The sequence below is a fragment of the Xenia sp. Carnegie-2017 genome, unplaced genomic scaffold (assembly GCF_021976095.1).
Source record: "Xenia sp. Carnegie-2017 unplaced genomic scaffold, XeniaSp_v1 HiC_scaffold_4, whole genome shotgun sequence".
Taxonomy (NCBI): domain Eukaryota; kingdom Metazoa; phylum Cnidaria; class Anthozoa; order Malacalcyonacea; family Xeniidae; genus Xenia; species Xenia sp. Carnegie-2017.
In genome coordinates this window covers 4,412,847-4,435,353 of record NW_025813504.1, presented here as the reverse complement: position 1 = coordinate 4,435,353, position 22,507 = coordinate 4,412,847, and the positions used below count along the sequence as shown (strand labels likewise).

Here is a 22,507-nt window from a genome sequence, read left to right as displayed (position 1 = left end):
CTTTTTAATCGAGCACGAGGTCTTTAAAGAAAATATCAGACCAATTTTTTATATTGAAGTCTGGTATTTCTCTGTGTTCTAACAATCTTTAAGTAAAAATTTAAGTACCTGGACAATATCATCGGGCGGACTTCTCCACTGATTATATACTGGTCATTCTTATAATGTACTTGAGACCTGTCGGTTGTTGATTTTTTTAAATGAAGAAGTTTTGATTCTTATAGGGTCTCGTGGCTCTTTACAATTTTCGACTAAAGCATAGAGATGTGGACATAGAGCCTTTTCTCGAGCAGACGTCGGATTTCTTTCAAAAATATATCGCTCGAGGTCTAAAAACTATCGAAGACGAACGCAAGATTGATAACACAGGTAAACTATTCTCCCATGAAAAAATATTTCACCCACAAACAAACGAATTATGCGATAGCCGGGATATAAGTTAATTTTCTTTCGCTAAAAATGAAAAGTTCGTTGTAACTTTTACTTTGACATATGACTCGAAAATTGTCCTATTCAGACTACATTTTCAATTAACATAACTTTTAAAAGTACAGTGTATCTTTTAAAGACAGTTTTTCATATCACTTTTCAATGTCAAGTTATTGTACTTTATGTAATGTATGCTTTACACAACTTGTGACGTTGCATTACATTAAGAGAATTTGAAATTGCGTGTATATTTGCTTATATGTTACTTCAGCCAAGCAGAGTTTCCTTTATTGTGAAGAATTAATGGTGCAAACAATTGTCTGATCATTTCAACCAAAAGTTGCCTTGAATTTAAAGGATGTTTTGAAAGTTTACAGCGAATCGTTGTGCAAAATGGCGTCAAAAGTTTTGTAAATCGGACATAATCGTGAGAGAGAAAAGAGATATGCATAAGCATAAAGCCTGTTTTCAACTAGCCACGTATCGTAATGTATCGTAGCAAAGCGTAACATGGCGCATGCGTGCTTAGGAATTTGTTGGTCAATTGGCAAAAGAACGCATGCGCCCTGTTACGTTTTGCTACGATACGTTACGATACGTGGCTAATTGAAAACAGGCTTAAACTACTTTGGGAAGTACACTGTCATTTTCAAACTTCTGTTGAATGAAAAGATTATTTAAAAATTAGTATGTTCTGGTCAAATGCCCTTTATAAGGTGTTTTGCTTGCTGATGCGCCGTTAAGCTAATCGTGAATTACAGATGGAAAGTTTGCCTTTGAACCTTTACATGGCCCGTTTCCACTTAAGAAAATTTTCCATGGAACGTATTTCCAGGTTGTGCATACTCTTGCCTGACTAAATAGACAAAATTCAGAAATTTGTACATGAATAAACAAATTTTTGATCACATTACTTAGCGCATGCGCCACCTGAAAATTATACGTTTCGTGGAAAATTTTCTTAAGTGAAAACGGGCCTTTAGGTTCCATGTTGTACAGCGCAAGTGCATGAATAGAAAGTTCGAAGCATGAAGTTGAAAACAAAGCAACAGAGAATGCAACTTAAATATGTCAATTTTTACAGACCGAATGATTAACTTTTCTCACTGTTTTTTCTTTGGTCATACATTGTCGAACTTCGAAAATAAATCATTCACTAGATTTCGTTTTCCAATGTTTTGTTAATTAGATTATGTTTTTGGTAATGTTTTAAAAACGAAAACACGAAATATGTGGTTTGTGTCACATTTAATAAATATTTTATTTTGTTGTATAAACATTGAGAATAATAGCGTTTAATCAAATTTCAATGTTTTCTAGAAAATATCGAAGTGCGACAAACCGCCGCATCAACTACGGGTAAGAAAGACAATTTCATAAAAAGCCATTGTGATTTGAATAACATATAAAAGATTCTTTGATCAAAATAACATAAATTCCGAAATTTATGTGAAAGTTGTCGTTATCATGCATCCCCACATTTCTCTTTTATATTTAAAGAAATATTTACTCGTGAATCATTATAATTTACTTTCGATTCTTCCGAATCTCAAGAAACATTCACGGTCAAAAGCTCAAATTTCTTTTTCCACACACGTTTATAGCATTGTTAAATCTGTCGAATTTTTCTCCCTCAATGCATATTTTTCAGCGAAGTTCTTCGTTTCTAAAAAAGAGAAAAATTGCATTTAATGTTTCTTTATAATGAATAAACACGAAGTTATTTACGTAGTATAAGTAAAAAAGTGTAGCTTTGCATGGCATTTGCTTGTGTAAACTGGCCATTGGGGTTTCTTCTGTTGTATCGTTCAGTTGCATCTATAACGTAATGCTTTGCGTCAATTATTCCTAAACTACGCATTTAATCTTTTTTTGTTTCATATGTTTTGTTCAAAGATCGACCTTTTGTATTTAGAAGACCCATCCTACTTTCGTGATCGGCTTGCTTTATTGCAGAAAAAATATGGAGATATTCGCGCAAAGGAGGTAAACAAGTGATTACGTAGCCATGTTCGCCTGGATTGGCACGTGATTACTTAGCCATGTTCACATGGATAGTCTAATGATTACATAGCCGTATTCAAGAGGATCAAACTTTTATATGTACCTGCAAGGTGCCGACAATTTTTTCACAAAATTAGCTCTTAAATGAAGTATTCCTTATTGTTTCACAAAGAATTGCTGTTGTTTTCCAAGGGTTTGTTTATCAGTCGATGTGCGCCGTCATTCACAATGAACGTCTGGAAACATATCGTTGCTCCTTTCCTTTTTTCCTTATATCATCGAAAACTAGCCCGACATCTTTTGCCTTTTTATGATTTCATATTATTTTTTTTCTTTCAGCCAGAAAAAACACTACAGCCAGATCCAATTGCAGTGAAAAAAACACCCGAAAGCTTGGAAACTGTTGACAATAACCTCATTCTGACTTCAATAGTTAGTGTAGAATGCTCAGTTAAAGTTTATTTTCGTGTTCTGTAAAAATGGAAATCATTCATCATTTTCATTTAACTTTTTCCTCCAGCCCCCCTCCTGAATTTTGACAATACGTTATGGAATACTCTCAGAATAAGTTTTTTTAGTTCAATTTGATCAGCGTGACTTTGGTGATATCAGACAGTTGTTAGGATTTATAGAAATATTTCACTAGAACCTGTTAAGTTGTTTTTGTCTGCTGACTTACAATTAAACTGACTTGAATGCGCTTTTTCCATTTTGTAGCCAAAACCACAAAGTGCTGATATGGAAGCAGGCAACGAGAGGTCTGGGGAGAGTTCGACGGATCTTTCAGAACTACGAAAGCGACTCGAGAAAATCAAGAAAAAAGCTTTATAACTAATATCAGCTGTCTTACCTATTATTAAGTAAATTGATATAAATGACTTTGTTCATTCAAATTTTTTGTTTATATTTAAATTATAGTGCTTTAGTTATGTTCATTGTTCAGTTTGTAATGATAAAATTAAAATCAATACCAATGCACATTGGACGAATTCCACACGTGTTCTTCCAGAATTTCCTGAGCCCATGAACAAAAATTCTTGATACACATTATTCTGTGGTGTTATATTTCTATGTTTCTCTATAGTTAGTGGTACACTTTGCTCCGCCTCCACTCCTGTTAAAGTATTTACGACTCAAAATTTTATCACGAATTTATATGGGATAAAAATTTTCAAAAACCTTAGCCATTATAATTGATTCATTGGTCTTTTTCTAGACATAGCATAAAGACATTACAAAGATTACCAATTTTCAATATCGTTAGAACGTTTTATAAATCAATAGAACAGTTAATTAATGTGTAGATGAACAATTCTAAACTCTTGACAAAAACTAGTTTCTCCTTATGTGAATCATGCAATGTAATGTCATAACGATTCGTTTGCATATTTAAGCAAAAGTACAAATCTCAAAAAAAATAAGATAACACAATTCTATTTAAGAATTTATTAATTATTTTCATATTGCTTTTATAATGAAATAAGAAAATACCATGGCAAAATTTTGTATCGTAAACTATTCAAGTATTAATGACGCTTGCTTGTAGTAGTCGTTTTCCTCGCTTATGTAGACAATGGCGTGGACAGCACGTTCATGTACAAAGGTTATACGAATGTTTTGGTTGTAAAAATGATGAATATTTAATGTATAACTGAATAATCATTTTGATCATATCTTTACCAAACTAGTAGTATGACGTCTGACACATTACTACGTCTTCATCAATCTCGTCAACCATTGGCGGAATAACTTGATAAAAGAGACTAAGACCATTTCTTCAAAATCAGTCAAAAGTTTTCTTGTGAAGTGTTGAGCACAAGGAAAAACTTGCAGCATGAACTAGGCAATTGACAACACTATGATTATGTTACGCTGCAGTCTACAGACAATACCGAAATTTTATCTCAAAAAATTTACATTGCAATAATGACAATTGAGAATTCTGTTGCCCACAACAAAAAACAGACAAAAAAACAGTCCACGGCGATGTTCACCTTTCATTTTCAATAACATATTATAAAATAAACACAATGAAACGCGTGCGCAGATTGGCCTAGAGCTTAGTTTGCATCAGCCAGTGAAAAACACATCTGAGCTCAACCAATCAAAACAATCAATCAGTCAAAGAGAATTTGCAAATCGATCATGAATACATTTTAGAGGAAAAATTAAAATGCTTGTCTTTTTTGCATTATTGTTATTTTATAAAAGAAATAAAAAAATTTTTCGTGTTTGAGTTGGCTTATGCAAACCTCGGAGACGTTTGTGAGAACTCTCAAGCATGTGCAACCTCGTGCTTCGGTCTCTGGCTTGCACTGATCTGCTCTCGAGTTATCCCAAAGTCTCCTCGATTTGCATAAGCCGGTGGAAACACAGTAAAAATCTTTTATTTCTTAACTAGTGTTTAAGAATTTTCATTATAATCAAGTCTGTAGTAGTTTGCATCAGCGCCAACACAATTTGGTGCTGGCGTGCTACAAATCAATTGCCTTCATCATTTCCAGTAAATAGTCGTTCAAGACTTTCTATCATGTGACTCGCTCAAGGAACGTTCATTGGATCAATTGCACGGTCGCTAAAGAATGCTATTAACATATACATAAATTGTGTGCTTTGAATTAATTAAAAACTGGTAAACTAAGTTCTAAACGATAAGTTGCGTAGTAATGTTGATTAAACCTGCAAATTAGCCTCTAAATTAACTTAGAAATGTTTTCGGGCTTAGTTTGAATGAGTAAGATTGCGTAACCTTTCTAGATCGATATCATTCGGCTTGTCTCGTGTAGCTCTATCCATGAGATGAGACGGACAAACCAAGTTTTGCAATTCTTTACATTCAAGGACCTCACGTAGAGCATCCATTTTCAAATTAGGATTTTTACTAATGTCAAGTGACTTCAGATTTTCCAATTTTGACACCGAGTCGGGATCAACGTCTTGGAGTTTGTTGTGGCTAACATTGAGGACAGAAAGACTTCTCAATTTTGAAATGCCATCAGTAATCTTCTTTATGAGGTTTCCATTGAGATGGAGCTCCTCTAGCCATGCCATACTAAACAGTTTCTCTGGAATCAAATCGAGGCCACACTCCAGAATGAATAAACATTTCAGTCTAATGAGCTTCTGGAAGTTATCAAAATCATCTGTTTCAAGATTACAATTGCTGAAATTGAGTGTAATGAGTTTTTCGGGAATTAATTGCTCAAAAATTGTGGGTGGAATTCCTGGAAGACGAGAAAAAGACAATTTTCCTTCTTGGTCTAAAGTGGTTTCTAAAACTGCAACAGGAAATGCATCAACCAAAGTCTCTTTTGTGCTCACTTCGGAAAGAAAATGAGCGAGCCTAATGACGTACATTTTATTGTAGGCGTGCAATAAATGAAGAAGAAAACCAAGATCTCCATCTTCTGGATGTATATGTGATAATTGATTACCACTTCGTTGACGTATTTCAATGGAAAAATCATATTTGCATTTCTTACAAAGCAACACAAATGTCCAAAAAACTATTCTAAGGAATACCACTCCACTCAATGCCAAAAACACAACATAAACATAAACAATACAATACATGGCCGGAGCAAGGTTATGGGAACATAGAAAATAATCGTGAGGGATGGGAATGTGCTGAGTCAGTGTACACGTCATTGTGTCTTTTATATGTTTCAAGAAATAAATATTAATGACGAGAAATATTATTACTGAAATGAGTTGAAGCACACTTTTGAATGTATAGAGATTCGAAACTTTTGTAATGCAATGAGATGTTGATATGTCTTCCTTAAGTGTTTGCACTTTCTCATACAAGCCCAGTAACGCACTCGTATTTTCTGGAAGGAAATTGGCAGAATTGCATTGATCTGTAAAATCGGAAGTTTCGTTACTTGGGAGTCTAACGTATTTCTTCGTTTGTTTGAAATTTTGCTTGATTACTGCGTGAGTAACTCCTGAATTAGTACAAGGTGAGTCGTAACACTCCTTCACGAGATCAACAAATGTTTCAATTAACGACGAAGTTAAAGGAAGTTTCAACCAGAAATTGTCGAGAATAAAAAGCCATAATGCTTCAGCGAACAATACGATCCACAAATAAGCCAAAAAGTCTTGAATCGCGCTTTTACTGCATTCTGAATTGACAAAACTTTTGTATATAATATTGACTTCGTGATCTGTAACGACTTCCGTTCTTTCAACAAAGCTTGTATTTTGAGACTCGTAGAATTTTTTACATGTATCGGGAAATTTTAAATTCACAAGTGGCCAAGACGCATTCAAGTTTGGTTTTGATGCACTGGGGCAATTGACAACTGCTACACATTCCAAACTGCCTGATGTTACCTCCATACCAGCAACAAGAACGGATAACATTACTAAAAGTATCACTAAATAATCTGTTATAACATCCCACCAAGGCTTCAAAATCTTAAAAGTTTGTTTTCTTTCTTCCAGAAATATTCCATTGGCATCATCTTGAATAACCTATAAGAACTGAGTATTACGATCAATAGATTTTGCAAAACACAACGTTATATCAAATTCACTAACTAGCGCTTCCGCATTTTGTCTGCACAGCAGGATAAATCGTTTAAATTACAAAGTTTGTATACGTTGGTTAGCAACTAAACTATTTATTATGAAAGAATGTTTTATGCAGTGCGGTGTTTTGAAATTAAAAGAAGATATGATCTTCGCTCTTTGCTGGACAATTTAAGCAATTGTCTCATGTGTCATATCTTCATTTAATTTCAAAACATCGCACTGCATATAACATTCTTTCATATGACATTCCTTTCACGAGAAAATATGAGGCCAACAAAATTAACCTGCTCTCCACTGTGTCACTTCATAATTCAGTTGGTCAGAGCACTGCACCGGCATCGCAGACGTCATGGGTTCGAGTCCCGTTGAGTCACTTGAATTTTTCAGGTTCATGAGACAATTGCTTAAATTGTCCAGCAAAGTGCGAAGATCATATCTTCATTTAAACTATTTAAGTCACTTCCTTTGTAAACACGAATATTCCCGATTTGCAATTCGTTCAAAAGATCGAGATTTAAAATACCGAAACAGTTAAAAATATTAAAAATAAACGACGTTGTGGTAATGTGAATCAAGTAAACATACCTTACTATTAGTATATAATATATTCATCTTGTATCCAGAACTCCTGTGCCTTGGAAACTGTCTACAATCATCGCATTTTACTTTCTGTAGTAAGTAAAGAATGCCCAGTTAAGGTGAGTATTCTGCTATATTTACAGGATATACGTAAAGATTTTACTACAATTGGTTGACTTACAATTAAACTCACTGGAGATTGCTTCTTTCATTTTTTAGCCATGGCAACTAAGTTTTAATTTATCCGGTGGCCTGTAACGAGAGGTCTGGAGAGAGTTACACGGATGTGTAAGAACTGCGAATTAAAACGACTAGAAAAAATGAAGAATTTAGCTACATTACGTAAAATAAAGCAAGACTTTGTGTACTTAAACTATTTGCCTATAGCTACATTATAGTGCTGTAGTTATGTCATGTATTCATTGTTTAATTTTTGATGATGCAAAGAATAGAATTATGAACAATTCCAAGGCACTTTTCAGCATTTACGTGCTCCCGCGTGAACTCTCCAAGTGTATGAACAAGAATAGTCACAGTAGAAATTTTCTACTTTTCTTTATAGCAAGTACATCTAACTTCGAATATTAATGAGGTTTTCCTGTAGTATTCAGTTCCCTCGATCGCTTGTGTGAACAATGGCGTGGCCATCACGCTAATTTACTCGTGTTATTTTCAAACATTTTAGTTTGTCACTCAATGTAAAAACAATTAATATATAAATAAATAAAAAATGATAATGATCTAGTCGCACACTCAATGAGGGTAGCATAAAAGTCCCGCTCTCTCTAATCAAGGGCAACGACAATGGCGATGGCAGTATGAATAATAAATAATTTAAATCAATCAAACAACTAAGTTGAACACCTAAGAGAAGATTTTGAAGTCCACTCGGTGAGTAAGAGTATAATTGTGGGTGAACTTTTAGAATTCTAGTGTGAATTTACCGAACACGACCCAACTGGCAGAATGGATAACCTTGCTGCATGTAGCATCATAAAATAAACAGAATGAAACGCGTGCGCTGCATGATTAGTTTTGAGCTGTGTTTGCATTAGCTTATGCAAAACGTCGGAGCCCAAACAATCAAATCATTCAATCAATCAAAGATAAATTTGTAAATCAATCATGAGTACACATTAGAAGAATACAAAACGTTTTTTGTTTCGCACTATTGTTATTTTATGAAAGAAATAAAAGATGTTTTTCGTGTTTGAACTGGCCTATGCAAACCTCAGAGACGTTTGTGAGAACTCTCAAGCCGGTTCAAACCTCGACCTTCGGTCTCATGCTTGTACTAATCTGCTCTCGAATTCTCCAAAAGGTCTCCTCAGTTTGCATAGGCCAGTGCAAACACAGTAAACATCTTTTATTTCTTAATTAGCTAGTAACGTCTCTGGAATGCCGTCCCAATGTAGTGTGTTATAATCATATGCTTGGTAGATCAAAAGATAAAAAATTATGCTCTTAATTTCCATTGTTAATTTTTGCCAAAAGATAAATGCTGTAACTGACGAGCGTATTGGCGTGTTTTTGTTGAAATTTGATGTCGTATCCCCACTCCCAAGATCTACTGAAATGTCTATAGCTTAAATGCACTAACGCTCAACTACTCATCTTGATGGGTCTTCTCAGAAGTGTTATTGATTGGGCTTCTGACATGCATCCTGGTTTTTGTAGGGTATTTGCGGGATAAGTGTGAGCTATAGAGCAACAGCAGAACTAAAAGATGCTAGATTGTAACACGCAATCACAAGATTAACAAATGTTTCAAGAAAGGGCGAAGTTAGAAAAATTTTGAATTATATACTGTCAAGAATTAAAAGCCATAATGATTAAACGAACAAGAATAACGACAAAGAAATTAAATGAAGATTTGATCTTCGCACTTTTGCTGGACAATTTAAGCAATCGTCTCAGGAACCTGAAAAAATCAGGTGACTCAACGCATAAAACATTCATAATAATGACAAAGAAGCAAGATAGTTTGGAATTGCACTTTTGGTGCATTCTGAACTGACAAAACGTTTCCTTTGCGACTTAATAATAAGCTCTTAATAACTGAGCTCGAGATCTTTACTGAGAAATAACGGACCGAGGTATTTTTGTACAGACCGAGCCCGTAGGGCGAGATTTATACGTAAAGACAGAGGTCCGATATTTCAAAGTAAAAACCGAGAAAGCGAGGCTATTAAAAGGTTCATTATATGGCATTGTTTGACCTGAATTAAAGCTTTCTATCGTCTCTCGTCCTTGCTGTTTTGCATTCACTCCTGAAGTATCGTCAGTAAAAATAAATCGTTTGAAATTGTGTTGTTTCGATTTTAAAACTCACTTTCCAAGTGTTTTTCGTTATAATAACAAAAGAACAAGATCATTTCGCCGTTTTTTGTTTTACAAAACGTTTGCTGTTTGCTTTTCGAAGTTTGCTTACATTTATTTGTTTTGTAAAATTACGCGTTTTGGACCGTGGTCCATCACGAGAAATAATGGAACAGAAAAAATATTTTTGAACCATTCAAAGCACGCAAATTTGCCGGAATTGACGCTTGCCATATAATAATGGTAAATAATCTGTAGCGACCTGTAACGTAAGTTTGACAAAACTTGCAGTTTGGGACCATTGATTTCTGTTAAACTAACTGGATATACGAAGGGTCTGGGAACTGTTGTGAAAAACATGGATGCCAAAAGGAAATTTTTAACGAAGAACTTCCACTTATCCAAGAGAATAAAAATCAACAAAGAGAGTTTGCCAGGGTTATTTGTCTGTACAGGTTCACCTTCACACTTTGTAATTTGAATTATTTATGATTTGTTTTGAAATCTTCATCAGATACATGCAAGTAATTCCATCCCTTTTTGCTTCTTTTGCCTTCAACTTCATTGTAGCCAATGCATCCAATCAGGGGCCGCGCGGAAGTATCTCAAAAGTGGGGGGCACTGACCGAAAAGGGCATGTGAGTTTGCAGCTTACTGTTCTAGTATATTACAGATATGCATCGTTTCATGAATCATGATTAAGTTTCAAAATCTGCAAAATATTGGTAGACATTCTTAGAATGCTATACGTATTCTCTACTGCTCGGCGTGCGTGCTAACAAATTGAACTAAGATGACTATGTGAACAATTTTATTGAGTAATGCGATCTCATTAAAATTTTCCAAAAAATCTAACCTACGTTCGTTTTTCAGAACAAAGTCTTTAGCTATTAAACGTAAGTCCTATTCGTCAGTTCTGGCCTTGTTTACATGCATAACAATAAGACTATTGTAGCGTGCTGCCGTCATTGTGCTCCTGAGATGTGTCTTGACAAGCCGCTGGCATGATCTTTGATCATGAAAAGATCGTTCTCCAGAGGCTGCGCTCATTGGAGCAAGAAGGTATATCTGCAAGAGTTTGACAACATTAGACATTGCCATGTTAGAATATGGATGTTATGGTGTCAATTGATGTCAACTTCTTTACTTCTGGAAGTCGCTGCGAGATAATTCCTTCAAGAAGCTTTAACTCCGCCTTCAGCTGGTCAAAGTCGAGGTCATTCTTCGTGTTCAACTTCATCATTCAACTCAAACTTACGCCCGTTTGCTGCATTAATGAGCACGGTTTCGATGTTCATCAATACAGAATACGTTTTTTGATCGAAGCGCTCCTGTAGTGAAGCCAAGCACGCATCAATTGCCTCAACATACTGGGCACGGTGGGAGTTTTTCACAGTTTGGAAATGATGTTGCCCGCCATCTCCGTGTTGAAGTCGCCACGGAGCTTTCTTCGGTCTTGGTTGTGTTGGATCGCCTGCAAATTTGATAGCCTTGCTTGCAGCAACTACTTGGTCGTTAAACAAAGAGAAGTGTTCTCGTTGACGCTGCAAGTTTGTCTTCAAGGCATTTATGCAAGTAACAGTTGACAAACGAAGACAACCCCAATCGACAAACGCGATTTTTGATCCATCTGGGTAATCAAAATGAAAAAGCTATAGCTGATTTCGCATGATGCCGACAGACTTTGTTTTACTTTCGGGGCTAATTGTACCTAAGAAAAACTTCTTCAGTTCAATTTTAGCTAAAACAAGGGCATTTCTATACAATGAAAAAGGGCACTTTCATTCCAGAAAAAGGGCACATTTTTCCCTGTTGCAAAAAGTGGGGGGGGCACTTGCTCCCAATGCCCCCCCGGTTACGCGGCCTCTGCATCCAATATGAATCCTGGATCACCTAGAATTATACTAAGGGTGAATGCTTGTCAGATGAGCCATTGCTATACTAAACTTTTCATGCACAAAGTAACAAGATTTTCTTGAATAAAAATTTTACTCAATACTATCCAAAGCAATTTTTTTACTTTGGTTTTGATTTATGAACATTGTTTACTATTACAATGCATACTTTATTTACAGAAACACCAAGGATTATCGAGAAACTAGCAGCATCGAGCAACCTTTTTCTCATATTTAATATCTTTATTGTTTGTAATCTGCCAATTCGTGCAAAACAAGCTAGGAGTTGATTTCAAGACATTTTTTGTGGTACTATATATACCACAGTGTTGCTAAATATTGTAGGCAAGTTCAATTTCAACACAACTCTATTCATTACTTCCCATCATATTTTCTGAAATATAATAGGAACAGACCATAATCAGTTTCTTGGGACTAAACAGCCTAAACTCAATTCAAAATGGGAGGGTTTTGTTGATTTGTTTGATGCAAGATATGTACATCTAGAAGAGTTTCACAGCGTCTTACATGTATTTATGTAATAAATAGAAGTGATTGGGCCAAAACAAACATCAACTAAAGATTAAAGAGAGATTAAAAGGTTTTTATTATTCATCTTCAGAATAAAAAGTACGATGAATTTACATTGATTTTCTATATATTTATCATACTATACAAAGAATTACAAAGCAAAGAAAAAGAACTAAAGCATGACGTTGTGGTAAAAAAAGTTTCACAAAATAAATGAAATAAAATAAATGAAACAAATTAATAAATATTGAAGACTGAAGACTGATCACTAACGATGAAAACAATTATCTTGCTTACCGGCAATTTCATGAAACCATTGAAATGTTTTCTTTTCTTGCACTTCTTCAGCAACCGTTTGTCACACACGTTTTCAGCATGTTTTATTGTTGAACTTTTAAAAAGATGTTGCGTTTGAAATATTAAAAACTTACGAAATTTCTAATCGTCGCACGAATACTATAAAATATAGTGTTGATTGAAATCAGGAGGGGAGAAAACGTTTCCTAAGCATGAGCCTGTGCAACTCCGCTGAGATATTCGTCCAAAATTTGCCATATATGGTATAACGGCATCCATGTTTTTGACAACATGTTGCGCTAAATAAAATATAATAATAATTTGGATGAGATTGTACGTCCAGGTAATTAGTATACATGTCAGTGTTTGGGACTGGTAGATTTTTTACATGTGTCGAGTTTTAAAATTGTCAAATTTTTTACATGTGTCGCATTTTAAATTTGCCTTTGATGAAGATGTATTTGAGTTTGGTTTTGATTTGCTGCGACAGTTAACATATGCGACCCATTCATAACTACCATACAGATGTTACATCCATCCCATCAAAGAGAACGTTATTTTAAATGTATTACTAATAATCGCCTATAACATCCCAGATATGCTTCAACAATCTACAAAGCAGCTGAGAAAAACGACACATTAAATACATTGTTTCTGGTCATTATTTTTTTGGGTACTCAAAACTGCCGAAAAAAATAGCACTTTAATAGAAATTGTTGTATAAGACAATCGATAGCTGCGTATTGGGTTGCAAACTGTGCCGCACGATATTTGTTCAGAAAAAATTGAGAAACGTAGAATGTTCCTTAATCTCAGGATTTTGCCTCCATGCAACCTGTAATACCACTGCACACGATATAATCATGTTACATACATTTACCAACGATTTTGTGTTGAACATAGACAATAGATACAGACAATCAATGGAATGGTAAAATGAAAGTTGTTGCTGCTGTAACTTATTTATATCATCATATACGACACTGCTTTGTATACATATCACGAAATTTGTACTTTACGGATACAAAAATCTCGTATCACTTAACGAACTGTGCCACACGTTATTCGTTCAGAAACTCGAGAAACATAGAATGTTTCTTAATTTCATGGTTTGTCTTTACGAAAAGCTATACAATGCACAATACCACACCACTCGAGACAATCACGTTACACTCATTTACCACGATTTAGTGTTGAGCATAGAGAACCAGAGCAATCATCAATGGGATCGCAAAACAGACGTTGTTGTGCTGTGACTGTCATCTGATTTATATCTGAACTTTTAATGAATGTGGAAAACAGGAATGTCTTGAAAATCTCTGCATGATCATGCGACATTTTATATTTTAGCTATGAAAAAGATGATAAATGACAAGGAAGTTAAGTTTGTTAAGCTCATTTACTGTATCCGAAACAAACTAATTATTTAGAAAAACTTACTTTGTATTATGACAAATGAAAAAATATTTTTTTACGTGATGTGTTTCTATGTCATTAGTCAGCACTACAGTTTTAAATTGCTGCACTGTACCATTGTAATGTAGGTAAAATATCTCTAGCATTGCATTTATTGGCATAATGATATCGTGCATGCAAGTTTTATGAAAAAGATTAGAAAAATCTTTCGCATTACACTTGCACATCAGTCATTTCTAAATTACATATAGGAAGAATAACTTTCACCGAAATGGCCTATTTTAGTAAAAATGAAAATACTTTATTGGAATAGTTCATTTTACAAAACGATATCACTTCCATGTAAGAAAATACTTCCATTCTAAGCAATCGAGCAAAAAAAGTTGAGCTGACTGTCCTTCTCTAGTTTTGAGGCTCGTAAATGTCCCAAATCATCATTGCTATTTTATTTTCATATGTTCATTAAACAGAAAATTCCAACACGTTTCTTTTCTTCTACGTAAAATTTCATTTAAAGGTGTAATAAATATGTGCAAACACGATTGCAATTTAGAAATTTCTGTTTTCTATTGGCATTTACAAAGGGCCTATGAAACAAAGTTTTTACAAGTTAAATTATGTTTGCATTGAGCAGAACTTTTTAATTGACAGCGTACTATCTAAAAGAATTTATGCATGTCTTTTTAAATCCCTAACTTGTGACCTCACATTGCATAATGAGTTGTCGCAATGTTTCAAACACTGTTAAGTTTCCTGACAACTTTATGTTGATACTAGTATTGAGCATTCTACACTATTAAAACTTCATGCTGAAGGTCGCTCTGCCATTTTGAAGTAAAATATCCACAAACATACCTAATATTTCTTGTTCATTATGCAATATGTGACGTCACATGTTAGATGAACCGGACATACAAAAACCTTAATACCTCGAGGATGAAAAGTGCTATTCATTATCTGGTACAAAAGACCATCGTCATTTTGAAATATCTGCTCAATGAAAGTAAAACTCATATAGCAAAATTTTCGTATCAAGCACTTTAAACATACTTCGTCATGTAATATATCAGATTAGGATTCAATGCTCAATTCAACTTTATTTTTTATTAAAGTTAATGACATTAAATATAATGAACATGTTATGCAAAAAAAGAGCGAGTTCAAAAAATAATTGTTTTTCAAAACGTTTCATGAATTTTCTTTAAAAGCGAAAGGAAATTATGAAGAAAATCACACAAATTAAATAAATTTATCATGAACTGGTAATCAATTTCATTTTTTCCCTAATACACATTTACGCATTCTTTTCTTCTTTCCTTTTCTTCATTTCTTATTTCTCACCCTTAAAGCGTTCAACATTTAAAATAGTAAGAAATAATTTTTTTGCAGCCTTGTATAATGCTTTTTTGTTTTGTTCAGCCGATTTCAGCTTACCTGTAGTACTTTTCACGAATTGAGTATGACAACCCAAGTTTGCCAAATTCATCACGTAGAGCTTGCTGTTCCAAATCAGGATTGCCGTAAGTTTCAAGCGAGCGGAGACTTTTTATTTTGCTTAATGAGCCAGGATCAATTTTCTTAAGTTGGTTTTTTCTTAAAGATAAGATGGATAGATTTTCCAATTTTGCAATGCCAGCAGTAATCTCCTCTATGAAGTTTCCATCAAGACGAAGTTCTTCAAGGTTTGTCAAATTAAGCACTCCTTTCGGAATAGATTCCAGACCACACTTTAGAATGGATAAAGATGTAAGTTGGGTAAGCTTTTTAAAGTCCTCAAAATCATCGTGTTCAAGATGGCACTCAGTAAATTTGAGTGTCAAAATTTTATCGCAAACACTCTGATAGAAAATCGTTGGAGGAATTCCTCCAAGTTTACTAAAAGATAATTCATTTTCTTCTTCTAATCTGGTTTTTAAATCTGCAACAGGAAATTTCATTTTCAATGCATGTGGCACAAATTTCTTCTTGTATTTTTTGGAAAGCAAATGTGCGAACATTATGACGAACATTTTGTTGTACGAATGCAAATAATGTAGGAGAAAACCTAGATCTCCCTTTACTGAATGTATATCAGATAACTTCTCAGCAATTTGCTCCGGTATTTTTTTCTTAAAATCATATTTATATGTTTTATTACGCAAACGGAAATTCCAAACAGCTGTTGAAAAAAATATTACTAAATTCAGTAATAAATCAAAGTTATAAATGCAAACAATACAAAACAGAGCTCGAGCTAAACCATGTGAGCATAAGAAATAATCGTGTTGGATGGGAATGTGTTGGGTAAGTGTACACATCATTGTGTCCGCTTTTAAATCTTTAATCAAGAAATAACAATTAATAATGAGAAATATTATTGCTGAAATAGGTTGTAACAAACTTTTGAAAGTGTAGATTTTTGAAATATTTATATTGGGATGAGATGTTGAGATGTTTACTTTTAGTTTTTCCACTTTTTCATACAAACCCATCATTGCACTTGTGGAGGTAGTGTCTGGAAGGAAATCAAAATTGTAAGTTTGATCGGTCAAGTCGGAATTATCTTCCATGGCGAGGCAGACGTAGCTTTGGTTTTCATTGGAATTTTGCTGGAACAGTGCACGTGTAACGGCAAAATTTGAACATGGCGAATCGTAACACGCCATCACGAGATCAACAAATGTTTTAATTACCAATGAAGTTAAAGGAAGCTTCAACCAGAAATCGTTAAGAACCAGTAGCCACAATGCTTCGACGAACAATATGAACCACAAATAGGACAAAAAGTTTGGAATTGCGCTTTTACTGCATTCTGAATTGACAAAACTTTTGTATATAATGTTGACTTTATGATCTGTAACGACTTCCGTTCTTGCCACAAAATTTGAATTTTGAGAAAGGTAGAAGTTTGCACATATGTCGGGAAATTTTAGGTGTGCTTGAGGCCAAGTTACATTCAAATTTGACTTTGTTACATGAGGACAGTCAACAACTGCTACACATTCAAAACTGCCAGATGTTATCTCCATACCAGCAACAGCAACAGATAACATTGCCAAAAGTATCACTAAATAATCTGTTATAATATCCCAGAAAGGCTTTAGAATCTTATATTTTTCGTTTCGACCTTTCCAGAAATATTCCATGGACATCATTTTGATAAAACTGATTAGTTTTAATGTCAAATTTTTAGATAGTTGTGAATGTTTGACGTGTCACTTTACGCTACGCTAAATACGCATTTAATTGTCTTTGTTAACGTCGCTATTATTCCTGCCTAGCAAGATTAATATTCTTTAAATTGCAAAATTTCCATGCGTTATTTAGTGACTATTTTCTCTTTAGACACGAGTAACCACAATGCCCAATTTGTTCACACCTGACAATATTATTGTCATCAATAACAATGAGGTACAAACTTACATGTTTGAGCCTTTGGCCAACGCGCAAGGTGGTCAAAATGATGACAATTCTTCGTCATCGGAAAGCGAAGATGAATACATTCACAGAACTGGAAATGTTGAATGGTTAGTTGCGTTTTATTTATTAAAGCGAGATTTATGTTGCTTAATGGCTTCAGCTTTGCTGATTTTTGATTTGTGGTGAGTCAATGGGACAGGTATTTCTTTCACTCCAGCGACATCAAGAGCTTTGGACAGCGTTGGATTAATGCGTCTGCAGTACAAAACTTCTTTCATCAAGTCCTTAACATATCCTGAAAAGCAAATCATTATTTATGTTGGCTTTGCATTGCACTTTGAGAAAAGGTAAGTTTATTTTTCTGTGCTAACCATAAATGCTGTCAACTTTCACTGGTTTGATGACCCCTTGTCTTTCTTTTGACTTTGAGTAAGCCACTCTCCAAATCATTGCCTCTTCTATTTGCTCATCATTCTTCGTTTTCTGAGCTTTATTTCCATTCTCATTGAAATGAAGAGCAGCAATATACAATCTACGAATGAATGTTAAGTTTATGTTTACAATTATTGCAACTTATTGCTTTTGCAATGATGACTTTTTTAAGTGATCATACACAAGTCATAATTATATTACCTTGCTTCCGTTGATCTGTATAAAAAAATGGGTACGTTTTGGTGCAAAAAGAATCACCACTCGGTGGAAACCTTCGATGTATGAAGTCTGCTTCTGATAACTGAGTTTTCCAATATCTCTCATGAGATACTTGGACTCAACAATCGAAGACAGCTCAACATAAGGTTTTGAACCTAAGATCAGAAGTTGGCTAACAAAAAAAAAATGTTGATGTTACTTTGAAATTTATTCGCTTACAATACCTTTTTTTATCCACATTCTAGGCTCTAACATATCATGTTCACATTTTGGGAATACATCACTATGTCCCTCGTTGATGTCACATATATGGTTGAGAACTGACAACCACTTTGCCTTCGCAAGTTCTTCATCACCATTGCTGGAAGCAGCACACCAGTATACATGGTTGGAAATTGATTGGGCCCAATCTAACAATAATTTGCAACCACTTTTTTTGATGATGCCAAAATTTTCTTTTTGATTCCTGTTGGATTTTGATTATTGATAAAATGTGTAAAAGGTTGGTTTGTTATGATGATCTATAAATTCTGCTACATGCCATACATGAAAGTAGTGCTGGATTTTTGGTCTTTGTTTTGACATGTAGGATTTGATTTGAGCATGTCTGTCTGTGGTCATTGACTTCACCTTTATCCCACTTTCATCAAACTTTGCCATACATCTTTTTCATCCCTCAAGTTCCATTGCTCCAAAGTTGGACACTTCATTGGACTTTTTAACATAATTATGTGAGTATTCTAATCATGTTTTATGTACAGTTGTTAAAGAATTGTTACCTGAACAAGTTGTGTGTCTATAATGTTGTTAGATTCCAAATCCATGCAGCTGTATGACCCATACTGTTTGACCTGGACTAGCGACATTTACAAACATGTTACGATACTACTGGGCTCAAACCATTTACTTTAATCTTGATTTTGGTAATGAATTTTGTTCAGTTTCATCGATTGATTGCCGTTTTTGTTTCTTAGTTTGTAAAAATGAGGATAACGAAAATTTTCAGGACTAGCTGGTCCTGCAGTCATATAGCTAAAATAATACTTCATAAGTGACGTAATTTTATCGTTTATATTTTAGATCATATAAATTTGATAGAGAATTCGGAGCAAAGTGAGATTGTCCTGTACATACGAGCGACGTTAAAATCCAGTCCACCCAAACAACAGGACAAGAAACAGACGTCCGTACAAGATGAAAAATCGTCACGTGAACTCACGCCGCAAACGGTAAGTGAACTTATGTCGCCATACTTGGTTAGAATTTAAAAATGTGTTTCGACCAAGATGCATCGCGCGCTTTTTTTTTACTTACGTCGTTACTTTTGAGCTTGCTGCATACTGAATTCAATTTCGTCACTACGACGTCTAATTTAGCTATCTGAAAAGTTAGGAAAAAACATAGATTAATTTATATGGCAGTGCTGTTGAATAATTCTATAATTTATAAGAAATGTTAGCAAAAAACATTAATTAGAAACTCTATTTTACATTAATTATCATCGTTTGTCTAAGTTTTATAGACAACAATAACATAATTCGCCATTTTCTCGACACACAAAGTGACAGTTACGCAGTGATTAGCGCGAAATGCATCTTGGTTGGCACACATTCTTTAAGTGTCATGTCGACGTTAGGTCATGTATAGTTTACGTCTTTCTTCTTGTTGAACTTATGTCAATGTTCATTGATAATTCTTCGATCTCTCTCAAAGATAAAAACCAAAACTTTAGTCGCAATAATTATCTAGCTATATCATCAAGGTTTATCAATGATTCAAAGTACGGTTGATTCGATACTTCATTTAATAATTTATTTAAAAAACGAATAATTAGTGTTTAGTGTTGGTGTCTGATTTACCATTCACGTTAGTTAGGTAGGTTTTCACTGAATATTGATATTAATGAATATTTGGCCTCCAGCCTAGTTTCAATCGCCACCACCCCTCCCCCTCTATTATTCCCCCCTTTAAAAGGTACCGAAACCAGAATAAACTGTGAAATCAATCTCACGATAGACTCACGACTAATACCATTGTTAATTATGGTTTTTTCGTTGGTGTAAGCGTTAATTTGTTTGAAAATTGCAAATGTGAATGTTAAAATAGTCACTTGATCTGAGTCAAAACATACAAATTACATCACGTGTTACTTTTTTCAAAATGCACTTAAGCACGAACTGGATTGGCTGTATTTTGATAAATAAAAATTAATAGTAAAACATTCGTTGAGTGAATTAGTACGCGCAAGCAGTTTTGCGTGAGAACTTAATCAGCCCCTAGTCTCTTTTCAGCTCCCTTTTCTAAAAACCCGCCACTTGAAGGTAGTAAGAAAATATGTACCTTTAGGTAGTTGACTTGTGGGAATGCGGTACATTTCATTTCATTACACATTTCCATGTGAACTTCGTGTTGCATGGTTAAGTTCAGAAAGCACTCTAAAAGAATTTGAATAGCGCTTACTTCACTTATTAAATATAAAAATTCTATATGCTGTCTATACAGCTCAATTGTTTGTGAAGTAGCTGATTTTACTACTCTAACTCGACCGATTTTAGAATACAGAGCGCAGTTTTTTATCATTTTTACATGTTGCTATAGTTTTATTCATTTTGTATGTTTTTCTTAAAAGCCAATAACTCCGAAGATGAAAACACGCAAGCTTAGTCAGGATATACACGACTCTCTTGGTGATATTTTTAAGAAGATTGGGACCAAGGAGACTACGAAAGAGGTACTATAGGATGCGCCTAGTTTTTATAAATGAAATAACACATAATTTTTTGGCGAACACTTTATATATACTAAACCCTTATTAATCGAGCGCGAGGTCTTTGAAGATAAATATTGGGCCAATTTTTTTATATTGAAGTCTGGTATTTCTCTGTGATCTAACAAGCTTTAAGTAAAAATTTAAGTACTTGGACTATATCATCGGGCTGACTTCTCCACTGAGAGTGCACTGGTCATTCTTATAATGTACTTGAGAACTGCCGGTTGTTGATTTTATTAAATGAAGAAGCTTTGATTCTTATAGGGTCTCGTGGCTCTTTACAATTTTCGACTAAAGCATAAAGATGTGGACATAGAGCCTTTTCTCGAGCAGACGTCGGATTTCTTTCAAAAATATATCGCTCGAGGTCTCAAAACTATCGAAGACGAACGCAAGATTGATAACACAGGTAATCTATTCTCCCAACAAAAAATATTTCACCCACAAACAAACGAATTATGGGATAGCCGGGATATAATTAATTTTCTTTCTCTAAACATTGAAAGTTTGTTGTAACTTTTATTCTGACATATTACTCGAAAATTGTCCTATTCGGACTACATTTTCAATTAACATAACTTTTAAAAGTACAGTGTATCTTTTAAAGACAGTTTTTTTCATATCACTTTTCAATGTCAAGTTATTATACTTTATGTAATGTATGCTTTGCACAACTTGTGACGTTGCATTACATTTAGAGAATTTGAAATGGCGTGTATATTTGCTGATATGTTACTTTAACCAAGCAGAGTTTCCTTTATTGTGAAGAATTAATGGTGCAGACAATTGTCTGATCATTTCAACCAAAAGTTGCCTTTAATTTAAAGGATGTTTTGAAAGTTTGCAGCGAATCGTTGTGCAACATGACGTCAAAAGTTTTGTAAATCGGACATATCTTGAGAGTGAAAAGAGATATGCATAAGCATAAACTGCTTTGGGAAGTACACTGTCGTTTTCATATTTCTGTTGAATGAAAAGATTATTTAAAAATAAATATGTTCAGGTGTAATGACCTTTATAAGGTGTTTTTCTTGCTGATACGCCGTTAAGCAAATCATGAATTACAGATGGAATATTTGCCTTTGAACCTTTACATGGCCCGTTTCCACTTAAGGAAATTTTATGGAACGTATATGATTCCAGGTTGTGCATGCTCTTACCTGACTAAATATACAAAATTCAGAAATTTGTACATAAATAAACATTCTGTTTTTTTCCACTTGGAAATTTGATCACGTCTTCTACCTTACTTAGCGCATGCGCAACCTGGAAAATTATACATTTCGTGGAAAATTTTCTTAAGTGAAAACGGGCCGTTAGGTTTCATGTTCTACATCGTGCGAATCGGAGCATGAATAGAAAGTGCAAAAACAAACCGACAGAGAATGTAACTTAAATATGTCAATTTTACAGACCGAATGATTAACTTTTTTCACTGTTTTTTCCTTGGTCATACATTATCGAACTTCTTAAATAAATCATTCAGTAGATTTAGTTTTCCATTGTTTTGTTAATTGAGAGTATGTTTTTCCGTAATGTTTTAAAAACGACAACACGAAATATATGGTTTGTGTCACATTAAATATTTTAGTTTGTTTTATAAACATTGAGAATAATAGCGTTTGATCAAATTTCAATGTTTTCTAGAAAATATCGAAGTGCGACAAACCACCGCATC

General features: G+C 34.3%; 4 protein-coding genes and 1 long non-coding RNA gene across 6 annotated transcripts in view; 3 read left to right on the top strand and 2 right to left on the bottom strand.

The window, feature by feature from the left end:
• Window positions 1-3,411, top strand: part of LOC124455542 (cytoskeleton-associated protein 5-like) — a 43,001-nt gene extending 39,590 nt beyond the window's left edge. The window contains 5 exon segments of the mRNA XM_047006179.1: window positions 225-369; window positions 1,750-1,788; window positions 2,345-2,415; window positions 2,773-2,865; window positions 3,151-3,411. Of these exon segments, the coding sequence (XP_046862135.1) occupies window positions 225-369; window positions 1,750-1,788; window positions 2,345-2,415; window positions 2,773-2,865; window positions 3,151-3,264 (462 nt within the window). The 3' untranslated portion in view covers window positions 3,265-3,411.
• A 1,439-nt stretch (window positions 3,412-4,850) lies between these two features.
• Window positions 4,851-6,976, bottom strand: LOC124455757 (volume-regulated anion channel subunit LRRC8E-like). The gene has a single exon (XM_047006386.1). It carries the CDS (start codon window positions 6,799-6,801, stop codon window positions 5,155-5,157), a length of 1,647 nt encoding a protein of 548 aa, XP_046862342.1. The 5' UTR covers window positions 6,802-6,976; the 3' UTR covers window positions 4,851-5,154.
• Window positions 6,977-7,605: 629 nt separating this feature from the next.
• Window positions 7,606-8,021, top strand: LOC124455728. The gene is made up of 2 exons (XR_006952005.1): window positions 7,606-7,670; window positions 7,771-8,021. It is a non-coding gene; the product is annotated as an uncharacterized LOC124455728 (long non-coding RNA).
• Window positions 8,022-15,086: 7,065 nt separating this feature from the next.
• LOC124455764 (volume-regulated anion channel subunit LRRC8A-like) lies at window positions 15,087-17,389 on the bottom strand. Of its 2 annotated transcripts, XM_047006397.1 has the most exons (3): window positions 16,448-17,381; window positions 15,444-15,736; window positions 15,087-15,351 (listed from the first exon to the last, which is right to left on the bottom strand). In XM_047006397.1, exons 1-3 carry the CDS (start codon window positions 17,141-17,143, stop codon window positions 15,333-15,335), a joined length of 1,008 nt encoding a protein of 335 aa, XP_046862353.1. In that variant the 5' UTR covers window positions 17,144-17,381; the 3' UTR covers window positions 15,087-15,332. The 2 variants fall into 2 exon arrangements, with proteins under 2 accessions (XP_046862353.1, XP_046862352.1); XM_047006396.1 differs by having other exon boundaries at window positions 15,444-17,389.
• A 1,749-nt stretch (window positions 17,390-19,138) lies between these two features.
• The window catches only part of LOC124455771 (cytoskeleton-associated protein 5-like), a 43,527-nt gene continuing 40,158 nt past the window's right edge, over window positions 19,139-22,507 (top strand). The window contains exons 1-3 of the mRNA XM_047006406.1: window positions 19,139-19,288; window positions 20,689-20,790; window positions 21,094-21,238. Of these exons, the coding sequence (XP_046862362.1) occupies window positions 20,704-20,790; window positions 21,094-21,238 (232 nt within the window). The 5' untranslated portion in view covers window positions 19,139-19,288; window positions 20,689-20,703. The remainder of the gene's footprint in view (window positions 19,289-20,688; window positions 20,791-21,093; window positions 21,239-22,507) is intronic.